Raw genomic sequence first — 20084 nt, forward strand, 5'->3', positions numbered from 1 at the left:
TAAAGCAAGGGACCATCTAATATCAAAGCTTTTAACGTGACACCACAATAACTCTTGTGACCTGTGCTGACAAATGGCAAATCCCTGATGGCATTGCTGACGACCAGCTATATTTGTGTAAAGTCCTAATATGTCCATCCTTAAGGGAAAAGATACCTTAGAAATTTATTGACCACATGTTTCCATCTTATGAGGTGTCAATGCCTTAGAATTTATTCCACAGCCTCCTGCCATCTTCTCAAAGATTCCAGGCATGCTGCTGGGATGCACTGCATTGTCCTTGCAAGGCAAGGCAAAAGGACAAGGGCATCATCCATGGTCAAGTACACGGCACACCCAATATCACGCTATCCTCAAGACCACTGTAGAAATCAGAGGAGCATTCATTATTGCTCAGAAACGTCCCACGGGACAATTTCATCTGAATAATGATCGCATTCGAGTCCTGAAATATAGGTGCTAGTCAACACTATTAAATACAATATAGCTATTTATCGTCATTATATATCGTCCTGTCGCCCAGACACTTTGCTAAAGCCCTAAGGCATTAGAGACTTAAAAGTATGACTTTCCGTTCATAAAATACATAAATAAGACTTTATTTGGTCAAATACAAAATTTGACAAATTCACAGATACCCGAAGCCCAATAGAACAAAGTTGGCTTTTAGTCTAAAGATAAAACTGATGAAATCAGATGCTGTAGTGTGTTTATTCCACAACAACTGCTACATATCTTACTACATCTTAGTGATTTTCATTTTTCATCTGATTAGGTTGTCCAAAAGAGACCACTGCATTAAAAAAAGCTTTGTTTGATGATTACTTGTAACTGCATTTTTATATGACATTACATTGGCAATATCACCAAACACTTCGCACTTCTTTTCATAGGCTTGGCTATAAGTGTCGCCACATGCACAAGTTCACAGAATGACAACTGCTGTGCCCAAATTTGCTGCTTTGTCACGTAAAGCTTCCAAGGCCTCTGGGAACAGTATCCCATGACATTTGAGAGCTCCTCCACAGCTAAACTGGGCTCTAATGTGGTGCCAAGACACTTGAAGAAGCTTATGCTCAACATAAGACTCAAACAATGTCTGAACTCCAGTAACTGATAGCTTCACATAACAAGCCTTTCTCAAGGTTAAGACGCTTGATTGATAAGTGATGCCCATAAATACATCAAGTATAATTTTTAATCAGAGTATTGGTGGCTTATTTTCAAATATTTTAATTCATCAAGGTGTCAATTGACCTAATCATAGTGAAACGTTCACTGTCACTAACACATCCCCATTACCTGTTCTACAAAATGTTCTCTAACACAGTATTTCCTATAAACAAATAAAAAATTAATTAAGACTGGACAGTTAAGTACAACATAGTGATAACTTACCTATGGCCTGTGTGATTATATTGATGAACAATGAAAACAATCAGTTATTTCTGTCGGAACAGAGCTAAAAGTACATGACCAAATACAGTGAGTGCATTCTGCTGAGTGAACACTATTCTGTCTATATAAGACGCTGCTTCAGACTCCTCCAAGAACTGGCTGGAACTCAAAGGTGGGTGAGTTGCTCATCATCTTCTTCTTCTACTATTAAGCTAACATTACATACTTTAGAGCGGCTAACCCTCACGCATGTTAATCAGTTAGCATGTTTAAGAGTTCACATTGTGGAGAAGCACTGTATATTGGACATGCTTTTAAAATGAATCTGACTGAATCACTCCAAGTAAGGACATATTTGTTGCAGGGAATTGACAGATTTTTTTGCCTTTCTCTTCGCATCTCTTACCTCAGACACATCAGACACATTCTCTCTGGAAACAACAGCAGGTATTACACTTGTGATTATTTAGTGATAATATATGCATTTTAAAAATCTTTGGTTTTCAGTTAGGAAGAGAGAAATGATAAATATTTGATTGAATAGAGTACAAAACTGTTGTAATTGTGTAAACTGTTGTAAAGTGTGTGTACAACTTTAATGGTTAACAACTGAAGAGAGCCGCTCATGCCTGAAGTAAAGTTAAAACTGCATTAGAACTCAGAAGCTCAGAAACACTCATGCGGAGCAGCATCGTTACGCCACTTGTTTAATATTTAGAAAGACAAAAATATAAAGAGGAATTTTGAAGCTTAAATATAATAGCAAATTGCTTTATTGCCATGAACAAAATTGTCAAGACTTACCAATAAGCTTTCTGATCTTTTGTCACAACTCTACCAAGCAGTAAATATCTTCAATACAATGAACATGTGCAATCACAGAGTGAATGACCCCCAGCACATTCTCTTCTTTTCATTTGTCACAGTTAACTGAAATCATGGGAGATGGTGAAATGGAGTGTTTCGGCCCGGCGGCCATTTACCTCCGGAAGCCAGAAAGAGAGAGAATTGAGGCTCAGAACACCCCCTTTGATGCCAAAACGGCGTACTTCGTGGCAGAGCCAGACGAAATGTACCTGAAGGGTGTTCTTGTTAGCAGAGAGGGTGGCAAAGCTACTGTCAAAACTCTGTGTGGGAAAGTAAGTACAATTATAAAATGTTTCCATCGTCTGTAAAACAATTTTGATTATGATTCCATAGACCAGGGGTGTCAAACTCAGTTCCTGGATGTAGCTCAGTGGTAGTGCACATGCTTTGCATGTATGAGGTCCTGGGTTCAATCCCCAGCATCTCCAAGCCATGTTTGTAATGGTTAGAGAGACGGACTTGTCACCTAAAGGTCATGAGTTTGAGTTTCAGGTCCAGCAGGGATTGGAAAAGGAAAGGAAGTGATGTGTAGCCAATCACGGTGACCCATACTCGGAATTTGTGCTCTGCATTTAACCCATCCAAGTGCACACACACAGTAGTGAACACACACCCAGAGCAGTGGGCAGCCATTGCTGCGGTGCCCAGGGAGCAGTTGGGGGTCTCACCTCAGTCGTGGTATTGAGGGTAGAGAGAGTGGTTATTCACTCCCCCCACCGACAATCCCTGCCGGACCTGAGACTCAAACCCACAACCTTCAGGTTACAAGTCCGACTCTCTAACCATTAGGCCACAGCTGCCCCCATGATTGTTGTAGGGGAGTGAATTTCCAGCGCTCTATTCCACCCTCGTTACCACGACTGAGGTGAGACCCTTGAGCAAGACACTAAACCCCAAACTGCTCACAAATTCAAAATATACAGTAGGTCACCATACCATACACCATACTATTCTTTCCTTAACCCTATTTAAACAAACATGATCCATCTAATCAGGCCCTTTAGGCTTATTTGAAAACTACATGGTTTGTGTGTTGGAGCAGGGCTGAAACTATACTCTGTGGGGCTGCGGCCCTCCAGGAACAGGAGTTTGACACCCTGCCATGGACTGTAGTACTAGATGTCACATGAATCAAACACTGTCAAGTTTGGTAATTGTCTCACCCATCCTGAAAACTTTTCAGACAATCACAGTAAAAGAGGCTGATATCCACCCCATGAATCCGCCCAAGTTTGACAAAATTGAGGACATGGCCATGATGACCCACCTCAATGAGCCTGCTGTGCTGTATAACCTCAAAGAGCGTTACGCAGCATGGATGATCTACGTAAGTATAAGTCAATCATAGTTTATTCCTAGGATGGGGCGGCAGCATTGTTATTACTAGACTATCTATCTCTGTTTCAGACCTACTCTGGCTTGTTCTGCGTCACTGTCAATCCCTACAAGTGGCTCCCAGTGTACGACTCAGTTGTTGTGTCTGGATACAGAGGCAAAAAGAGGATTGAAGCTCCACCTCACATCTTCTCCATCTCCGACAACGCCTACCAGTTCATGCTCACTGGTAAGTAGAAATGTAAATTTGCAATCCAATTAAAAAAAAAATGTTAGAACAGAGGTTCTCAACTCCAATGCACATTTTGCATGTTTCTGAATCTGACACGCTCACTTCAATTCACGGATCTTTCTCCTAATGAACTGATGATCTGAATCATATGCGTTAAATAAGGGAGACATACAAAATGTTCACGAGGACTGAAGTTGAGAAACACTGTGTCAGAAGAAAGCTTATTTTGTGATAAGCATGAGCCTGTCTATATTATGCTTGATATATGTAAAATTTAAAAGAAAAAGACAAAACCTGTTGAGTGGTTTCACTTAAAATAACACTAGGAACTTGTTTCAGACAGGGAGAATCAGTCTATCCTGATTACGTAAGTATACTATTAAAATTTAAAGGTTTTTGTGTAAAAAATTAAAGAGTGAATTTACATAATAAAACTAATTATTCAAAGGTTTTTGCAAAAAGCAGCACTCTGATACATGATAATCTGAAGGCTGTGTAACTGAATGAGAGAAAACAGATTAAAACCACTGCTTTTCTGCTGGAGAGCATGGCTTATGTGGACATGTCAGTGCAAAAATGTTATTCTTACAGGCATATGCTGGAAAAAAAAAGAGATAACTATAGTGAATGAAAGCTGCTCACTAACAGTGCTGCATGTATACGAGACATGTACATGATTTATCATTTCTAATATTCTGAAATGTGTTCTTTTCTCTCTTTAACCCATCCACTCAGTGGAGAATCTGGTGCAGGAAAGACTGTCAACACCAAACGTGTGATCCAGTACTTTGCGACAATCGCTGTGGCTGGAGGGAAAAAAGCAGAACCTGTCCCTGGCAAAATGCAGGTGACTACACTAAACAGTCAAATATCATCCAAAGTACAGTGACAGAATTATTCCACATGAAGAAATTACTTAAATACTCACCAGGGGTCGCTAGAGGATCAAATCATTGCAGCCAACCCTCTGCTGGAGGCTTATGGAAATGCCAAGACTGTTAGGAATGACAACTCCTCTCGTTTTGTAAGTTGCTAAAGTCAGATTAAGTGCATTATACAGATTCAGTTCACATTACATATCTGGGAAATTCTTACTCCATTTCAATCTCTGTAGGGTAAATTCATCCGGATTCACTTTGCGACCACTGGAAAACTGGCCTCAGCTGATATTGAAACTTGTGAGTAAACAGCGTTTTAAACCAAATATTTGTATTGGACTCTTAACAAGTGGATAATTAACTTGAACTCAATGTCTTTTTTCACTATTTTTAAAGATCTGCTGGAAAAGTCAAGAGTAACATTCCAGCTGTCTGCTGAGAGGAGTTACCACATCTTCTACCAGCTCATGACTGGACACAAGCCAGAGCTGCTCGGTGAGAAATCTATAGGATTGTGTGTTTCAGTTATTTGCTGGTTTGAGAACACTGTTAACATGCTGCACATCAATCCTTTACAGAGGCCCTCCTCATCACCACCAACCCTTATGACTATCCAATGATCAGCCAGGGTGAAATCACTGTCAAGAGTATCAATGATGTGGAGGAGTTCATTGCCACAGATGTATGTGGACAACTTCATAATTACTAGTTCTAGTACTGTTTCCAGATTCTATGAAATATATCTAAGCAAAACAGAAAAAAAACACACAAAACATGACATTTATTTGGTTTGTGTAAAAACAGACTGCGATTGACATTCTGGGCTTCACTGCTGATGAGAAAATCAGCATCTACAAGCTGACGGGTGCTGTGATGCATCATGGGAACATGAAGTTCAAACAGAAGCAGAGAGAGGAGCAGGCTGAACCTGATGGCACTGAGGGTAGGGTGTATTATTAGCACAAATTAGCATGCAAACATTGACTTTATTAGTGAAAATAATGTGTAAAACTGTTCTTCCTCAGTGGCTGATAAAATCGCCTACCTCATGGGCCTCAACTCTGCTGACATGCTGAAAGCTCTGTGCTACCCCAGAGTGAAGGTCGGGAACGAGATGGTGACCAAAGGCCAGACAGTACCACAGGTGACCACTTACCTACTCGATAGATCAATAACTCTAGAAATGACCCACAGACATTCAGAGGAGACAATCATCTTATATAAATTACACTGACCTTTGTATTTCTCAGGTGAACAACGCAGTCTCGGCTCTCTGCAAGTCTGTCTATGAGAAAATGTTCTTGTGGATGGTCGTCCGTATCAATGAGATGTTGGACACCAAGCAGCCCAGACAGTTCTTCATTGGTGTGCTGGACATCGCTGGATTTGAGATCTTTGATGTGAGCATCAGTCATTAATGTCTCTGTAAGAATCAAGATATAAAAGATGACAGTTAGCAGTAAGAACTTGCCTCTGTTGATTTATCAGTTCAACAGCTTGGAGCAGCTTTGCATCAACTTCACAAATGAGAAACTGCAACAGTTCTTCAACCACCACATGTTTGTTCTGGAGCAAGAGGAGTACAAGAAAGAAGGCATTGAATGGGAGTTCATTGACTTTGGTATGGACTTGGCTGCCTGCATTGAGCTCATTGAGAAGGTAAGAGGATATTCAGTGAAATAAAATGACTATTCTCACTGTTCTTACTATTCTTACTTGAGTGTGAACATTTCTTCAACAGCCAATGGGCATCTTCTCCATCCTTGAAGAGGAGTGCATGTTCCCCAAGGCTACAGACACAAGCTTCAAAAACAAGCTGCATGATCAGCATCTGGGCAAATGTCCGGCTTTCCAGAAGCCCAAGCCTGCCAAAGGTAAGGCAGAGGCCCACTTCTCTCTGGTGCACTACGCCGGCACTGTGGACTACAACATTGTTGGCTGGTTGGACAAGAACAAGGATCCACTGAACGACTCTGTTGTGCAACTCTACCAAAAGTCATCGCTCAAAACGCTGGCCTTCCTGTATGCCGCTCATGCAGGTGCTGAAGGTATGAACATCTGCATTTCCTGAATTCCTCAATTTTAATTAGGTGCAATTCAAACTAAGGGAAACCTAGTTTTTCAAAAACAGACTAAATATAAAGGGTAATACTATATTACTATAATACCAATTTTCACTGTTAACTAGTTGCTTATTGCCATGCATATTACGAGCATATTGGCTGTTTATTGGCACTTAAGCAAATATTAATGCCTTATCCGGCATGACCATATTCTAGATCCCTTTATCCAACCCCATACTTAAACTTAACAGCTACCTTACTATTAATAAGCAGCAAAAAGGAAAATCTCTCAGCTAATAGTGAACATGTGTTCCTTATTCTAAAGTGTTACCATATAAAGTTTTCTTAATGTAACACTTTGTAATCAAAGATTGTAAAATTTCATTTATATGCAAGGTAATAAAGATAATATTTGTCATTGTGAAAGAGTAATTTGCCAAATATACTGGGTTAATGTAAAATCAATCATAACTTTGACACAAAACAGCTGAAGGAGGCGGTGGAAAGAAAGGAGGCAAGAAGAAGGGTGGTTCCTTCCAGACTGTGTCTGCACTTTTTAGGGTAAACAGATTCTCATTTTAAGGAAGGATTTGAACATTTTCTCTATTAAAGACTGAATTAAACTCATAAACTTTCCACAGGAGAACTTGGGTAAGCTGATGACTAACCTGAGGAGCACTCACCCGCACTTTGTGCGCTGCTTGATTCCTAATGAGTCCAAGACTCCAGGTAAACTTGATCTCTGAAGACTCAAATGCATGACTGTTTGGGAATTATTTCTGAAACATTAAGTTCATTTATATTTCAGGTCTGATGGAGAACTTCCTGGTTATACACCAGCTCAGGTGTAATGGTGTGTTGGAGGGTATCAGAATCTGTAGGAAGGGTTTCCCCAGCAGAATCCTCTACGGTGACTTCAAGCAGAGGTAAAGACACCACACTTTTTTCAGCCTATTAATTAGAGATAATGCGTCACCTAATCCTAAATGATTTGTTAACCCAAAAATGAAAAATAAGACCATTATTCACTCACCATCCAGGTTTCCTAGGTGTATGACTACCTTCTTTCATTCAAATCTAATCAGAGTTATAAATAACTAATTTAATAAATAATAATGATCCTGGCACTTCCAAGCTTTAGAATTGCATGGGCAGTTGTTTCTCTTCACCAGTCCAAAGCAAGTCCAATAAAACGCATCCATCCATAATAAAAAGTGCCTCACACAGCTCAAGGGGGTGAATAAAGGCCACCTGTAGTGAAAGGCCTCCTGTAGTGAATTATCTTTTGCATTATTATTGACACTTTATTGTCTTTAATACTGTAAGATTGCTTTGACAAAACTTGTATTGTAAAAAGCGCTGTATAAATAATCTTGACATGAATAGATGCATTTTTGTAAGAAAAAAAAAAAAAAAAAAAAAAATATATATATATATATATATATATATATAAAAAATTTAATAATCACTGTTGCCTAAATGTCCTCTAGATACAAAGTATTAAATGCCAGTGTCATCCCTGAGGGACAGTTCATTGACAACAAAAAGGCTTCAGAGAAACTCTTGGGCTCTATTGATGTTGACCACACTCAGTACAAGTTTGGACACACCAAGGTGAGCTATATTAAACTCCACATGGAATGATTTCCACAACATACCACTAAACATCACACACACACACACACACACACACACACACATATACACTGTACATATATATTTTACAGGTGTTCTTTAAAGCTGGTCTCTTGGGAACTCTTGAGGAAATGAGAGATGAGAAACTAGCAACACTAGTTACTATGACTCAGGCTGCTTGTCGTGGCTTCCTCATGAGAAGGGAGTTTGTGAAAATGATGGAGAGGAGGTGAGTGGAACTTGCATTATTTGATATGAAAGAAAATAAAGTTAAAGCTTCAGGTCAAATAAAAACCAGAAACTCTCTTCCATAGAGAGTCAATTTTTGCCATCCAATACAACATCCGTTCATTCATGAATGTCAAACATTGGCCATGGATGAAGCTCTACTTCAAGATCAAGCCTCTTCTGAAGAGTGCAGAGACTGAAAAAGAAATGGCAGCAATGAAGGAGACCTTCGAGAAAACAAAGGAGGATCTAGCAAAGGCATTAGCTAAAAAGAAGGAGCTTGAGGAGAAAATGGTGTCACTCCTTCAGGAGAAAAATGACCTTCAACTGCAAGTAGCATCTGTGAGTATTTGAGCTATTTTCAGCAAAAATAAACTCTACAGCTCAAAATATGCCATTAACTACATCCATGTCAATGAACAGGAATCTGAAAACCTCTCTGATGCTGAGGAGAGATGTGAAGGTCTCATCAAGAGCAAGATCCAGCTCGAGGCCAAACTCAAAGAGACAAATGAGAGACTGGAAGATGAGGAGGAAATGAATGCTGAACTGACTGCCAAGAAGAGGAAACTGGAGGATGAATGCTCTGAGCTGAAGAAAGACATTGATGACCTGGAGCTCACCTTGGCAAAAGTGGAGAAGGAGAAACATGCAACAGAAAATAAGGTCAATATTATTTTCACACCTTTTTCACACTGTTGATTGTGATTCTGACTCTTGAGAATGAAACCAGTAATCAATGTCTCCATTTAGGTGAAAAACCTGACTGAGGAGATGGCCTCTCAGGATGAGAGCATTGCCAAGCTGACCAAAGAGAAGAAAGCCCTCCAAGAGGCACACCAGCAGACTCTTGATGACCTTCAGGCAGAGGAAGACAAAGTCAACACTCTGACTAAAGCTAAGACCAAGCTTGAGCAGCAAGTGGACGATGTAAGAAGTTTGGCATGAGAATAAGATCATGAATCAGTTCTTTGCTAATTAATATTATTTACATTGGTCTGGTTTCTGTCAAAATAGCTTGAGGGCTCACTGGAGCAAGAGAAGAAGCTCCGTATGGACCTTGAGAGAGCCAAGAGGAAGCTTGAGGGTGATCTGAAACTGGCCCAGGAGTCCATAATGGACCTGGAAAATGACAAACAGCAATCAGATGAGAAGATAAAAAAGTGAGTGCACATCAGATGTTAGAACTTTGCACAGTTGCACAAAAATGGGTATGTTGCACATTTTACAAATAAAACTATATTAAAAACAGGAAGGACTTTGAGATAAGTCAGCTTCTCAGCAAGATTGAGGATGAACAGTCTTTGGGAGCACAGCTTCAGAAGAAGATCAAAGAACTACAAGTAAAGCTAACCCTAATCATTTATATAAAAAACTTTAAAGTTGATGGATACCTGGGCAAATGCACATTACATATTTCAAAAAATGCTGTTTTTCCTCAATTAGGCCCGTATTGAGGAGCTGGAAGAGGAAATTGAGGCAGAGCGAGCTGCTCGTGCTAAAGTGGAGAAGCAGAGAGCTGATCTCTCCAGAGAACTTGAAGAGATCAGCGAGAGGCTTGAGGAAGCTGGTGGTGCAACTGCTGCCCAGATTGAGATGAACAAGAAGCGTGAAGCTGAATTCCAGAAGTTGCGTCGTGATCTGGAAGAGTCCACCTTGCAGCATGAGGCTACAGCTGCAGCTCTCCGAAAGAAGCAGGCAGACAGTGTGGCTGAACTCGGAGAACAGATCGACAACCTCCAGCGGGTCAAGCAGAAGCTGGAGAAGGAGAAGAGCGAATACAAGATGGAGATTGATGACTTGACAAGCAACATGGAGGCTGTGGCTAAAGCAAAGGTATATCTTGAGGGATTTTCATAAAACTTCTTAGCACAAAACTTTAGCACTACTTTTTACTTTAAAATCTTGAAATATGAATAATATCCATGAGTTCAAAAAAGTTGATCTTATTTAATTTATGTAGGCAAACCTTGAAAAGATGTGCCGTACATTAGAAGACCAAGCAAGTGAGCTAAAAACGAAGAATGATGAGTTTGCGCGCCAACTTAATGACATAAATGCCCAGAGGGCAAGGCTCCAAACTGAAAATGGTATGTAAATACTGAATATACCATGCACACAATGGCAAAGAACTGTGCAAAAAAGGTGATTCAAAAACCCAATGCTGACATCATACAGCTCTTTTGTGACTCTTTCATAAAATATATTGTCTATATATATTGTTTATACTAGGTGAATTTGGCCGTCAATTGGAGGAGAAAGAAGCTCTAGTTTCTCAACTGACAAGAGGCAAACAGGCTTACACTCAGCAGATTGAGGAACTCAAAAGACATATTGAGGAAGAGGTTAAGGTGTGTACCTACCAAATAAAACTTATCTTATCAAGAACTGTGAATAGCTATGAACATAGCAATGTACAACAAGAATGGGAACATTTTCACTTTAACATTTTTCTGACTTTAAGGCCAAGAACGCTCTGGCCCATGCGGTTCAGTCTGCTCGCCATGACTGTGATCTGCTCAGAGAGCAGTATGAGGAGGAGCAGGAGGCCAAAGCTGAACTCCAGCGTGGAATGTCTAAGGCCAACAGTGAGGTGGCTCAGTGGAGAACCAAATATGAGACTGACGCCATCCAACGCACTGAAGAGCTTGAGGAATCCAAGTAAATACTTGCTGCTAGGAAGGAACATTTAGTTTTCTACCTATTTCTACTTTGCTTTGATCATTGTAGTTTGTATTTTTAATTGCACTTACTTGTTATTATAATAACAGCCGTGGACTAAGAAGGACCCTGTGTTATTTGCATTGCTCCCTTCCTGCACTTAAGTGTGAATTGTAGTTTCGATTGGAGCAATTGCTCTGCTTTGAGCTGTTGGATGTGACGGCCATAGCTGTTTTCACTCTGGTGATGTCTAGACTGTATTTATCTGTTTTCTGTGAACTGTTGCGAAAGCATCAGCAGAAGCATTCAGCCCTCGTGTTCAGCCTTCTCATGTGGGAACTTTTTCCTGTATGAATTTAACCAAGCAACGAAAGTCAACGCACTTAAGTACTAGATTAGTAGCTAGATGGGCTGCTGTCCTCATTCCCAGACAGCCCACTCTTAGTCTTTGGTGACTTCAACATTTATCTGGACACGGTTTGCATTGCACAACATTAGAAAGATCAGGCCCTTTCTAACGAAGCATGCCACAAAACTTCTTGTTCAGGCCCATGTAATTTTTACGCTGGACTATTGTAATGCTCTTCTGGCTGGACTTTCATTATGCTCAATCTAACCTCTACAAATGATTCAGAATGCATCGGCACAACCAGTCTTCCAACGAGCCCAAAAGAGCCCATGTTACACCTCTCTTTATCTCCTTGCACTGGCTACCAGATACGGCTCACATCAAGTTAAAGACATTGATGCTTGCATATAGAACAACCACAGGCTCGCCACCTGCCTACTTCCACTCACTATTACAAATCTACATTCCCTCCAGAAGTGTGAGATCTTACTATTGAGTGACACCTCGTGGTACCATCACAGAGAGGCATGAAATCACTTTCCAGGACATTTTCATTCATTGTTCCTAGCTGGTGGAATGATCTTTTTTACCCCTATCCGTAATGCCAATTCCCTGACAATATTCAAGTGACAGCTGAAAACTCACCTCTTTCAACTCTATTTGATTTCATCTTTAAAAAAAAAAACTTTGTCTTTCTCTTTATTTATTCCTTCCCTTTTTAGCTAGTACTTGTCTGAAACCATGCCTGAAACCTGGTATTATGAGCACTTCCTATGTCTTTTTCAGATGAATCACTTTATATATTCCCTAATTGTAAGTTGCTTTGGACAAAAGCGTCTGCAAAATGATTAAATGTAAATGTAAATACAACAAAGAAAAATGTTTTCAGCACCCTAAATTTAATAACACCAGTGTTACATTTCACCAATTCATACCACTTTCCTCAGGAAAAAGCTTGCCCAGCGTCTGCAGGATGCTGAAGAATCCATTGAGGCAGTGAACTCCAAGTGTGCCTCACTGGAAAAGACCAAACAGAGACTGCAGGGGGAAGTAGAGGACCTCATGATTGATGTGGAGAGGGCAAATGCAATGGCCGCCAACCTTGACAAGAAGCAGAGAAACTTTGACAAGGTAGGAAAGATGTAGATCACTTATAAACCTAAATCTTGAACCATAGACTTGGCTAATTAACAATGGCATGTCTCCCAATGTCAGGTCCTAGCAGAGTGGAAGCAGAAGTATGAGGAAGGCCAGGCTGAACTAGAAGGTGCTCAGAAAGAAGCTCGTTCTCTCAGCACTGAGCTTTTCAAAATGAAGAACTCCTATGAAGAAGCTCTTGACCACCTTGAGACGCTTAAGAGGGAGAACAAGAATCTGCAACGTAAATGACAATTTGATTTGTACACCAAGGATGTAAGAATAGGTGTATTAAAACTGAACATATTACATTTCTGCTATTTAAACCCCTTTAGAGGAGATTTCTGATCTCACTGAGCAGCTTGGAGAGACTGGAAAAAGCATTCATGAGTTAGAGAAAGCCAAGAAGTCAGTGGAGTCTGAGAAAGCAGAGATCCAGACTGCACTTGAAGAAGCTGAAGTACTGTCAAATCAATAAATTTCCTAACAGAGCATTACACCATTTTCTTGTGAGATTGATATGATTCTTATTGTAACTGCTATCCATCAGGGCACCTTAGAGCATGAAGAGTCCAAGATTCTTCGTGTGCAGCTGGAGCTGAACCAGGTGAAGAGCGAGATTGACAGGAAACTCGCTGAGAAGGACGAGGAGATGGAACAGATCAAGAGGAACAGCCAGAGAGTGATCGATTCAATGCAGAGCACTCTGGACTCTGAGATCAGGAGCAGAAATGATGCCCTGAGAGTCAAAAAGAAGATGGAGGGAGATCTGAATGAGATGGAGATCCAGCTGAGTCATGCCAACCGCCAGGCTGCTGAGGCCCAGAAACAGCTCAGGAACGTCCAAGGCCAACTCAAGGTATCTTTCTGTAGAATGTGGCATTGCCACACATATTGTGTGACAATATGAATATGATACATGAATTAATCAAAGCATGACATGAAACTAACAAAGAAAGACCATTACCACAGGATGCCCAACTGCACCTTGATGAGGCTATCAGAGGACAGGAGGACATGAAGGAGCAGGTGGCCATGGTGGAGCGCAGGAATAACTTGATGCAAGCAGAGATTGAGGAGCTGAGAGTTGCTCTGGAGCAAACAGAGAGAGGCCGCAAAGTGGCGGAGCAGGAGCTGGTTGATGCCAGCGAGCGTGTGGGGCTGCTGCACTCACAAGTACAAAAAAAACTATTAAATACTCTGAACAAAGTCAGGTTATGTGATAACCAAATTTTAGTTAAACATAGACTCAACTACCTGCTTAAATCCCACAGAATACAAGTCTTATTAACACTAAGAAGAAGCTGGAGACTGATCTGGTCCAGGTTCAAGGTGAGGTAGATGATGCAGTCCAGGAGGCCAGAAATGCAGAGGATAAGGCCAAGAAGGCCATCACTGATGTGAGTGTTTGCATTCTCTTAAACAATTATTTGACTTGGTTTATCTGCATGTGGTAACAAAGCAAACCTTCATGGAAGGCATTTCTATCTCTACTGATAAGTTAATTTTAATTGGCTTATATTTCAGGCTGCCATGATGGCTGAAGAGCTGAAGAAGGAGCAGGACACCAGTGCTCACCTGGAGAGGATGAAGAAGAACCTGGAGGTGACTGTCAAAGACCTGCAGCACCGTCTGGATGAGGCTGAGAGTCTGGCCATGAAGGGTGGAAAGAAACAGCTCCAGAAACTGGAGTCCAGGGTAAATTACAAACTAAATACAGTCTTAGATGAACTGGCTATGGCAGAGATTTGACAGGTGACAACAATAACTTTCTACTGAAGGTGCGCGAGTTGGAGGCTGAAGTTGAAGCTGAACAGAGACGCGGTGCAGACGCTGTGAAAGGAGTGCGCAAATATGAAAGGAGAGTGAAGGAGCTCACCTACCAGGTAAAACTACACTGAATGTAGACATGTACTAAAATTCATAGTAATATTCATAGTCAAACTAAGACCATGAATGATATTTACACCTGAAGACTGAGGAAGACAAGAAGAACGTGACCCGACTGCAGGATCTGGTAGACAAGCTGCAGCTGAAAGTGAAGGCCTACAAGCGCCAGGCTGAGGAAGCTGTAAGTCTAATGTCAAATGTTTTGACTGTGAGGTTTTGACATTCTATGTTCAAGACATTCAGTGTCATGAGTGCAATGCTCTGAAATGGGTTGGATATCTTGTGTCATCCTAAAAGGAGGAGCAGGCCAACACTCACCTGTCCAGGTACAGGAAGGTGCAGCATGAGTTGGAGGAGGCTCAGGAGCGCGCTGACATCGCTGAGTCCCAGGTCAACAAGCTGAGAGCCAAGAGCCGCGACGCTGGGAAGGTATTGTACAGCTCTTTGCAAATTGGTGGGGTTATCTTAATAAGCATATATATATATTATTTATATAATATGCTTATTAAGAAATATATATATATATAATAAAAATAAAACAGTATGTAACACAATTTTTCTTTTCGGTAATTGAAGAGCAAGGATGAAGAATAAAGATGAGACATCACACCACATCTACAAGCAAGCATATAATATGACTTACTTGTGCTGTGTTTTAAATGTCCATTAAATACAGTTTTTCAGTGCGCTCTTTGTTTATGTCTTTGTCGCTGAACTTGTAGATCATGGAGCCAACAATGCCAAGATCACAGCTTCTCAGGCAATGCATGAACTAATAAAAAAATAACAAACAAAAAAATAAGTTGCACAGAGGTAAATATACTTTTATAATTTAAATTCAGCTAAATTACAAAATAGCAATTATAATTTTATCTGTTAAACAGAGTACAACAGAGGTACACAGTCCAATCTTCTCACCTTTATTGGCAAATTAAAATTACGATGTTCATTGGACCATTTTGACATTTCTGGGTTTCTCAGCAGAAGTCATTATAGTTGGGTAAAATTTGAAAGCAGTGAATGGGAGACTGCCACAAATATATTTTTGCATTCCCATTTGCTCAACGAAAGTGTTCTCATGACTTTCAATGAAATGAAAAAAAATGTGAGAGACTGATAATGGCAGTCAGAAGAGAGAATGACTTCAAATTAACCATCCCTTCCATAGACGCTGCATTAGAAACAGCCCAGCATTAACACGTTTTTTTGTAATACAAAGTATAGTGTTCTAAATATGAAAAACCTTTCATGGATTTATGGTTATGATGACCGTTGAAAAGTGTCATCACAGTTTTGTAAAAAGGGTCCATTGAAATGTGAAATTATATGGCTAAAAAGCAATTATTAGTATTAGCTTGGGTTACTGTTGTAACCTCCATTCCCTGATAGAGAATGACACATTGTGTCAAAAGAGACACTAGGGGTCACACTTGGGATCTCCAAACACCACTGATGTTTCAGAAAAGGCCTATCAGAATTGTTGAGAGAAATTTGCTTAAACTCATTCAGGTTTGTGCTGGCCATTTCAGCAGGCAGTTCAGTGTTGTGGCATGAGGAATACAATGTCTCATTCCCTCCATCAGGAAATGCTCCGCCGGCAGCTGGCCACACCAGGGCAGGCCGGCCCCTGGGTATGTGTCATGTGGTAAAGTGCCCCCTTTTGCCCCATTGCCCCAAGTCCACCCAGGGCAGGGGGCCCAGGCCCATCCAGACCACACAGCAGAGGAAAAACTATCCCCACCCCATCATTCATTAACTCCCCGACTACTGAAGACAATAGACTCCCAGGTTAAGCCCGTCCTAGAGCGTGGATGTAATTGTCAGGTGTATTGCCTTGACAATGTGAGCAGTTGTTAGAATCTGTAAAACCCATCCTGAACATCCAATGACCTGTGTAGTGCACTCTATGCAGGATTTTGTATTGTATTATTTGTAAACTGGGAATTTTAAGCAGTTCAAAGGTTTTTAAACATATCTGAGACCAGAAATTATGGTCCCAGCTGACTGATAGATCTGCCTCCCATTTTGCAATTGGAAGAGATACCAATTCATCAATTTTGGAAAGTGTCCTGTATATTTTAGACAGAATGTAGATGTTAAGTAACAAGCTCACTGGCTGCTGATGCAATAAAAAACATTGTAGAGCTTGATGATAGTTTTATTTTACATTTCACAGGATGAAGGGAGTAGTTACTGCATTGCTAATGATACATAAATAATCACGGTTGATGGCAAATAACTTTTTCTACAGTGACAACAGTACCTGAAAAATTCACGATGACTGACGTAATTAATAACAGTTTAACAACATTACATTACGTAACATTACCATTAGGCTGCATTTTTTAAATGAGTTAATACATTAGCTGATGAAATCCTTCCAAAACTTCCTTGTGCTATTGGCTAGTAACAAGGACGTTAATGTTCTTTGGCCAATGGTGGGGGTACCCAATGCCGGTTGGAATATAGAATCATCACATCTATGGAAACTTGGCTCACCAAACTAGGGTGTCCCCTGAAGGTGGGGCGCTGACCTACACGTAGGGTTACCTACTCAAGGAGTATGCTAAAGAAGCTAGTCCCACTACGGTTTGCCACGATCAATATCTGAACACTCACCGGCTGCCACTGAGCATTAGTCAACTCCATTTCATTTTCAAAATGAATTTTGAAACTTACTCCCATGTTGTTCCAAAGCCGTAAAAGCTTTGTTCGTCTTCGGATCACAATTTAAGATGTTTTGGATGACAAACCAGGAGCTTTTTGACTGTCCCATTGACTGCCAAGTAAATAACACTGTCAAGGCCCAGAAAAGTATTAAAGACATCGTCAAAATAGTCCATCTGCCATCAGTGGTTCAACCCTAATTTTACTAAGCTACAAGAATACTTTTTGGACTACAGACCAGGTGCCCTGATGGCGAGAAGCCTACGGACACGCACCTACGAACAATCACCCCAGAAGACGACATCATCTTCGGAGGAGATTTGAATGAGGACGTGGGAGCAGATAACAAAGGGGACATGGTTTGCCGTGTTGAGTGACGATAGACATTGCATACTAGACTGATATCAAAATAATGTTTACCCACCGGGCCATGCAACTAAAATCAACTACTGGATGGTTCAGAGGCATAACCTAAAGCTAGTGACCAACACTAAAGAGCTGGACATACAATTGGACCAACTACATCAGATGAGGAAACTAACACCAGAGTTTTGTGTGGTGGAAAAACAAGGCACACAGGGATACCTTGGGAGCTACATTGAGCAAGTGTTACACCATTATCTTTGAAACATTGTCACCATCACATTAAATCAGTGCAGTTTTGTTAAGTGATGAGGCACCACTGATGCAATCCATGGTGTTTGGCTGCTGATGGAGCAACACCTTGAGAAAAATGTCAAGGTACACATGGTCTTCCTGGACCTGGAGAAACCATTTGACTGAGTTTCCTTGTCAGTGTCTATCAAGGGTCAGCTCTTCTGCCTCTGCTGTTCATCCTCTGCATGGACACAGTGATGGCCGATCTCCAAAGACCACAGCCCTGGACGCTCCTCTATACTGATGATGTTGCTCTTGTGGAATCAAAGTGCAGGGATCGAGGACTGAGTACATCAAGTGAAAACTGGCTCAAAGTCAATATTGAAAGGACAGAGTACCTTGAATGTGGCTCTCAAACCAATGGCTCTATTCGTATAAATAGCCAGGAACTGAAGACTGTCCAATTCAAATACCTCAGGTCCCTGGTCACAGACAGTGATCAAGTGGAGACATACTGTAAGGAAATGGTCTATCTGGTCCCTTTTTGAATGTTGGCCTATGACCAAGAAACACAAGCTACTGTAGCTACTAGATATTGTGTGTGTATATATACATTCATTGTGTTCATGTTAGTTTACAGTGCATTAACTAATACTAACATGCATTTTTAAAATGGGCCATTTAACATTAAGATTTCCAAAAGATTTACCAGTGCTGTTGAATGTTAGTTCATGTAAACTAATGTAGTTAACTAACCTAAAAATTTAGTGTTTTCCACAAAACAAACGTAAATGATTAAATCAGTACTCACCATTCAGTTGAGAGTGTTTTCAGCTAACCATCTGAAAATTTCATTTTTACAATAAACAGGTTTTTACCAAATGTATTATCTGGCAATCTGCTTGGCTAATCTTTTTTCAGTTGCCATCCCAAAAAGTTCCAATGATAAATACTGACATGCATTAGCAACACTCAATCTTCATGTTTTAACCACACTACATCTGTTGATCTATCATGCCCCTAAATTGTCCAAAGTAAAGAACTTAACCAACAAAGCATCCAAATGGCCAGTCGGTGTCTGTTAGATCAATTACGCATGCCAATAATTGTACATTTTTTAAAAGAAATGTTACCTGGCCAGTTCAGCTCTCTTCCACTGAATGTCAACAACATGAAAAGCCAAACAGTCAATGCACCAACAGCATGCCTTTGTGCCAGTTGCTGAAGCTGCTGAATAAAAGCACCTGCTAACTGAGTAAATAAAAATAAATTCTAGTGTAAGTCGTCCTTTATAATGACCAAAGGAATGACCAATAATTAAAGACCAGCTGAATCAATAGTTTCCTACAATATTCTTTTAAATGCGAGTGAAAGAGATGGGGTTGATTAAAGGGAGTGACCATCTGATATCAAAGCTTTCAACTTGACACCACAATAACTCTTGTGACCTGAGCTCACAAATGGCAAATCCCTGATGGCATTGCTGACGGCCAGCTATATTTGTGTAAAGTCCTAATATGTCCATCCTTAGGGAATTTTATTGACGACATTCTTATTTTATAAGGCGTCAACACCTTAGAATTTATTCCACAGCCTTCTGCCAGCTTCTCAAAGGTTATAGGAAAGCTGCTTGAACACACTGCATTGTCCTTGAAAGGCAAAGCAAAAGGACAAGAGCATGATCCAAGATCAGACAGATGGCACACCCAATGCCACATCATCCTGAAGACCCCTGTAGCAATCAGAGGAGCATTCATGCATTAGGGCTTTCATAACTGCTCAGAAACACCACACAAGACTGACTGTGTTTCATTAATCAATAATCATAATGTGCAGCACTGATGTATGTGCTAGACTACACTATAAATGCAATATTGCTCAATCTAAACGTGGAAATGTTAGACTTAAAAGACTTTCTTTAAAGCTACTTTGAAACCATGTGTATTGTGATATGCACAACAGACTTTGACTGACTGAGAGATTTACAAAATAACACAATTTACAAATTAACAGACAGCAACTGCTATTACTGAAACAACCATCTGGAACTGAGCAGTGTTTAACTGGTGCTTGTCTTGTCATGTACTCGATGTTTCCATTTCACCTGATCAGGATGTCTTAAAGAGATAGCTACTTAAGGAATATTA

General features: G+C 40.4%; 1 protein-coding gene and 1 non-coding gene across 2 annotated transcripts; both read left to right on the top strand.

Moving 5' to 3' along the window:
* Positions 1-1760: 1760 nt before the first annotated feature.
* On the top strand, positions 1761-15359 carry LOC141338877 (myosin heavy chain, fast skeletal muscle-like). Its single transcript, XM_073844493.1, has 40 exons — positions 1761-1845; positions 2325-2537; positions 3449-3592; positions 3673-3829; positions 4172-4199; positions 4568-4679; positions 4764-4856; positions 4947-5010; positions 5107-5205; positions 5289-5392; positions 5515-5653; positions 5736-5854; positions 5961-6110; positions 6199-6369; positions 6452-6758; positions 7261-7334; positions 7415-7502; positions 7582-7699; positions 8264-8387; positions 8501-8637; positions 8723-8978; positions 9060-9302; positions 9390-9566; positions 9654-9799; positions 9889-9979; positions 10083-10472; positions 10600-10726; positions 10869-10987; positions 11101-11297; positions 12594-12777; positions 12862-13027; positions 13119-13243; positions 13334-13642; positions 13756-13959; positions 14058-14183; positions 14311-14481; positions 14565-14669; positions 14759-14854; positions 14971-15102; positions 15250-15359. Exons 2-40 carry the CDS (start codon positions 2337-2339, stop codon positions 15265-15267), a joined length of 5811 nt encoding a protein of 1936 aa, XP_073700594.1. The 5' UTR covers positions 1761-1845; positions 2325-2336; the 3' UTR covers positions 15268-15359.
* Positions 2624-2693, top strand: trnaa-ugc (transfer RNA alanine (anticodon UGC)). The gene has a single exon. It is a non-coding gene; the product is annotated as a tRNA-Ala (tRNA).
* Positions 15360-20084: the final 4725 nt, after the last annotated feature.

Source organism: Garra rufa, chromosome 7 (assembly GCF_049309525.1).
Source record: "Garra rufa chromosome 7, GarRuf1.0, whole genome shotgun sequence".
Lineage (NCBI taxonomy): Eukaryota > Metazoa > Chordata > Actinopteri > Cypriniformes > Cyprinidae > Garra > Garra rufa.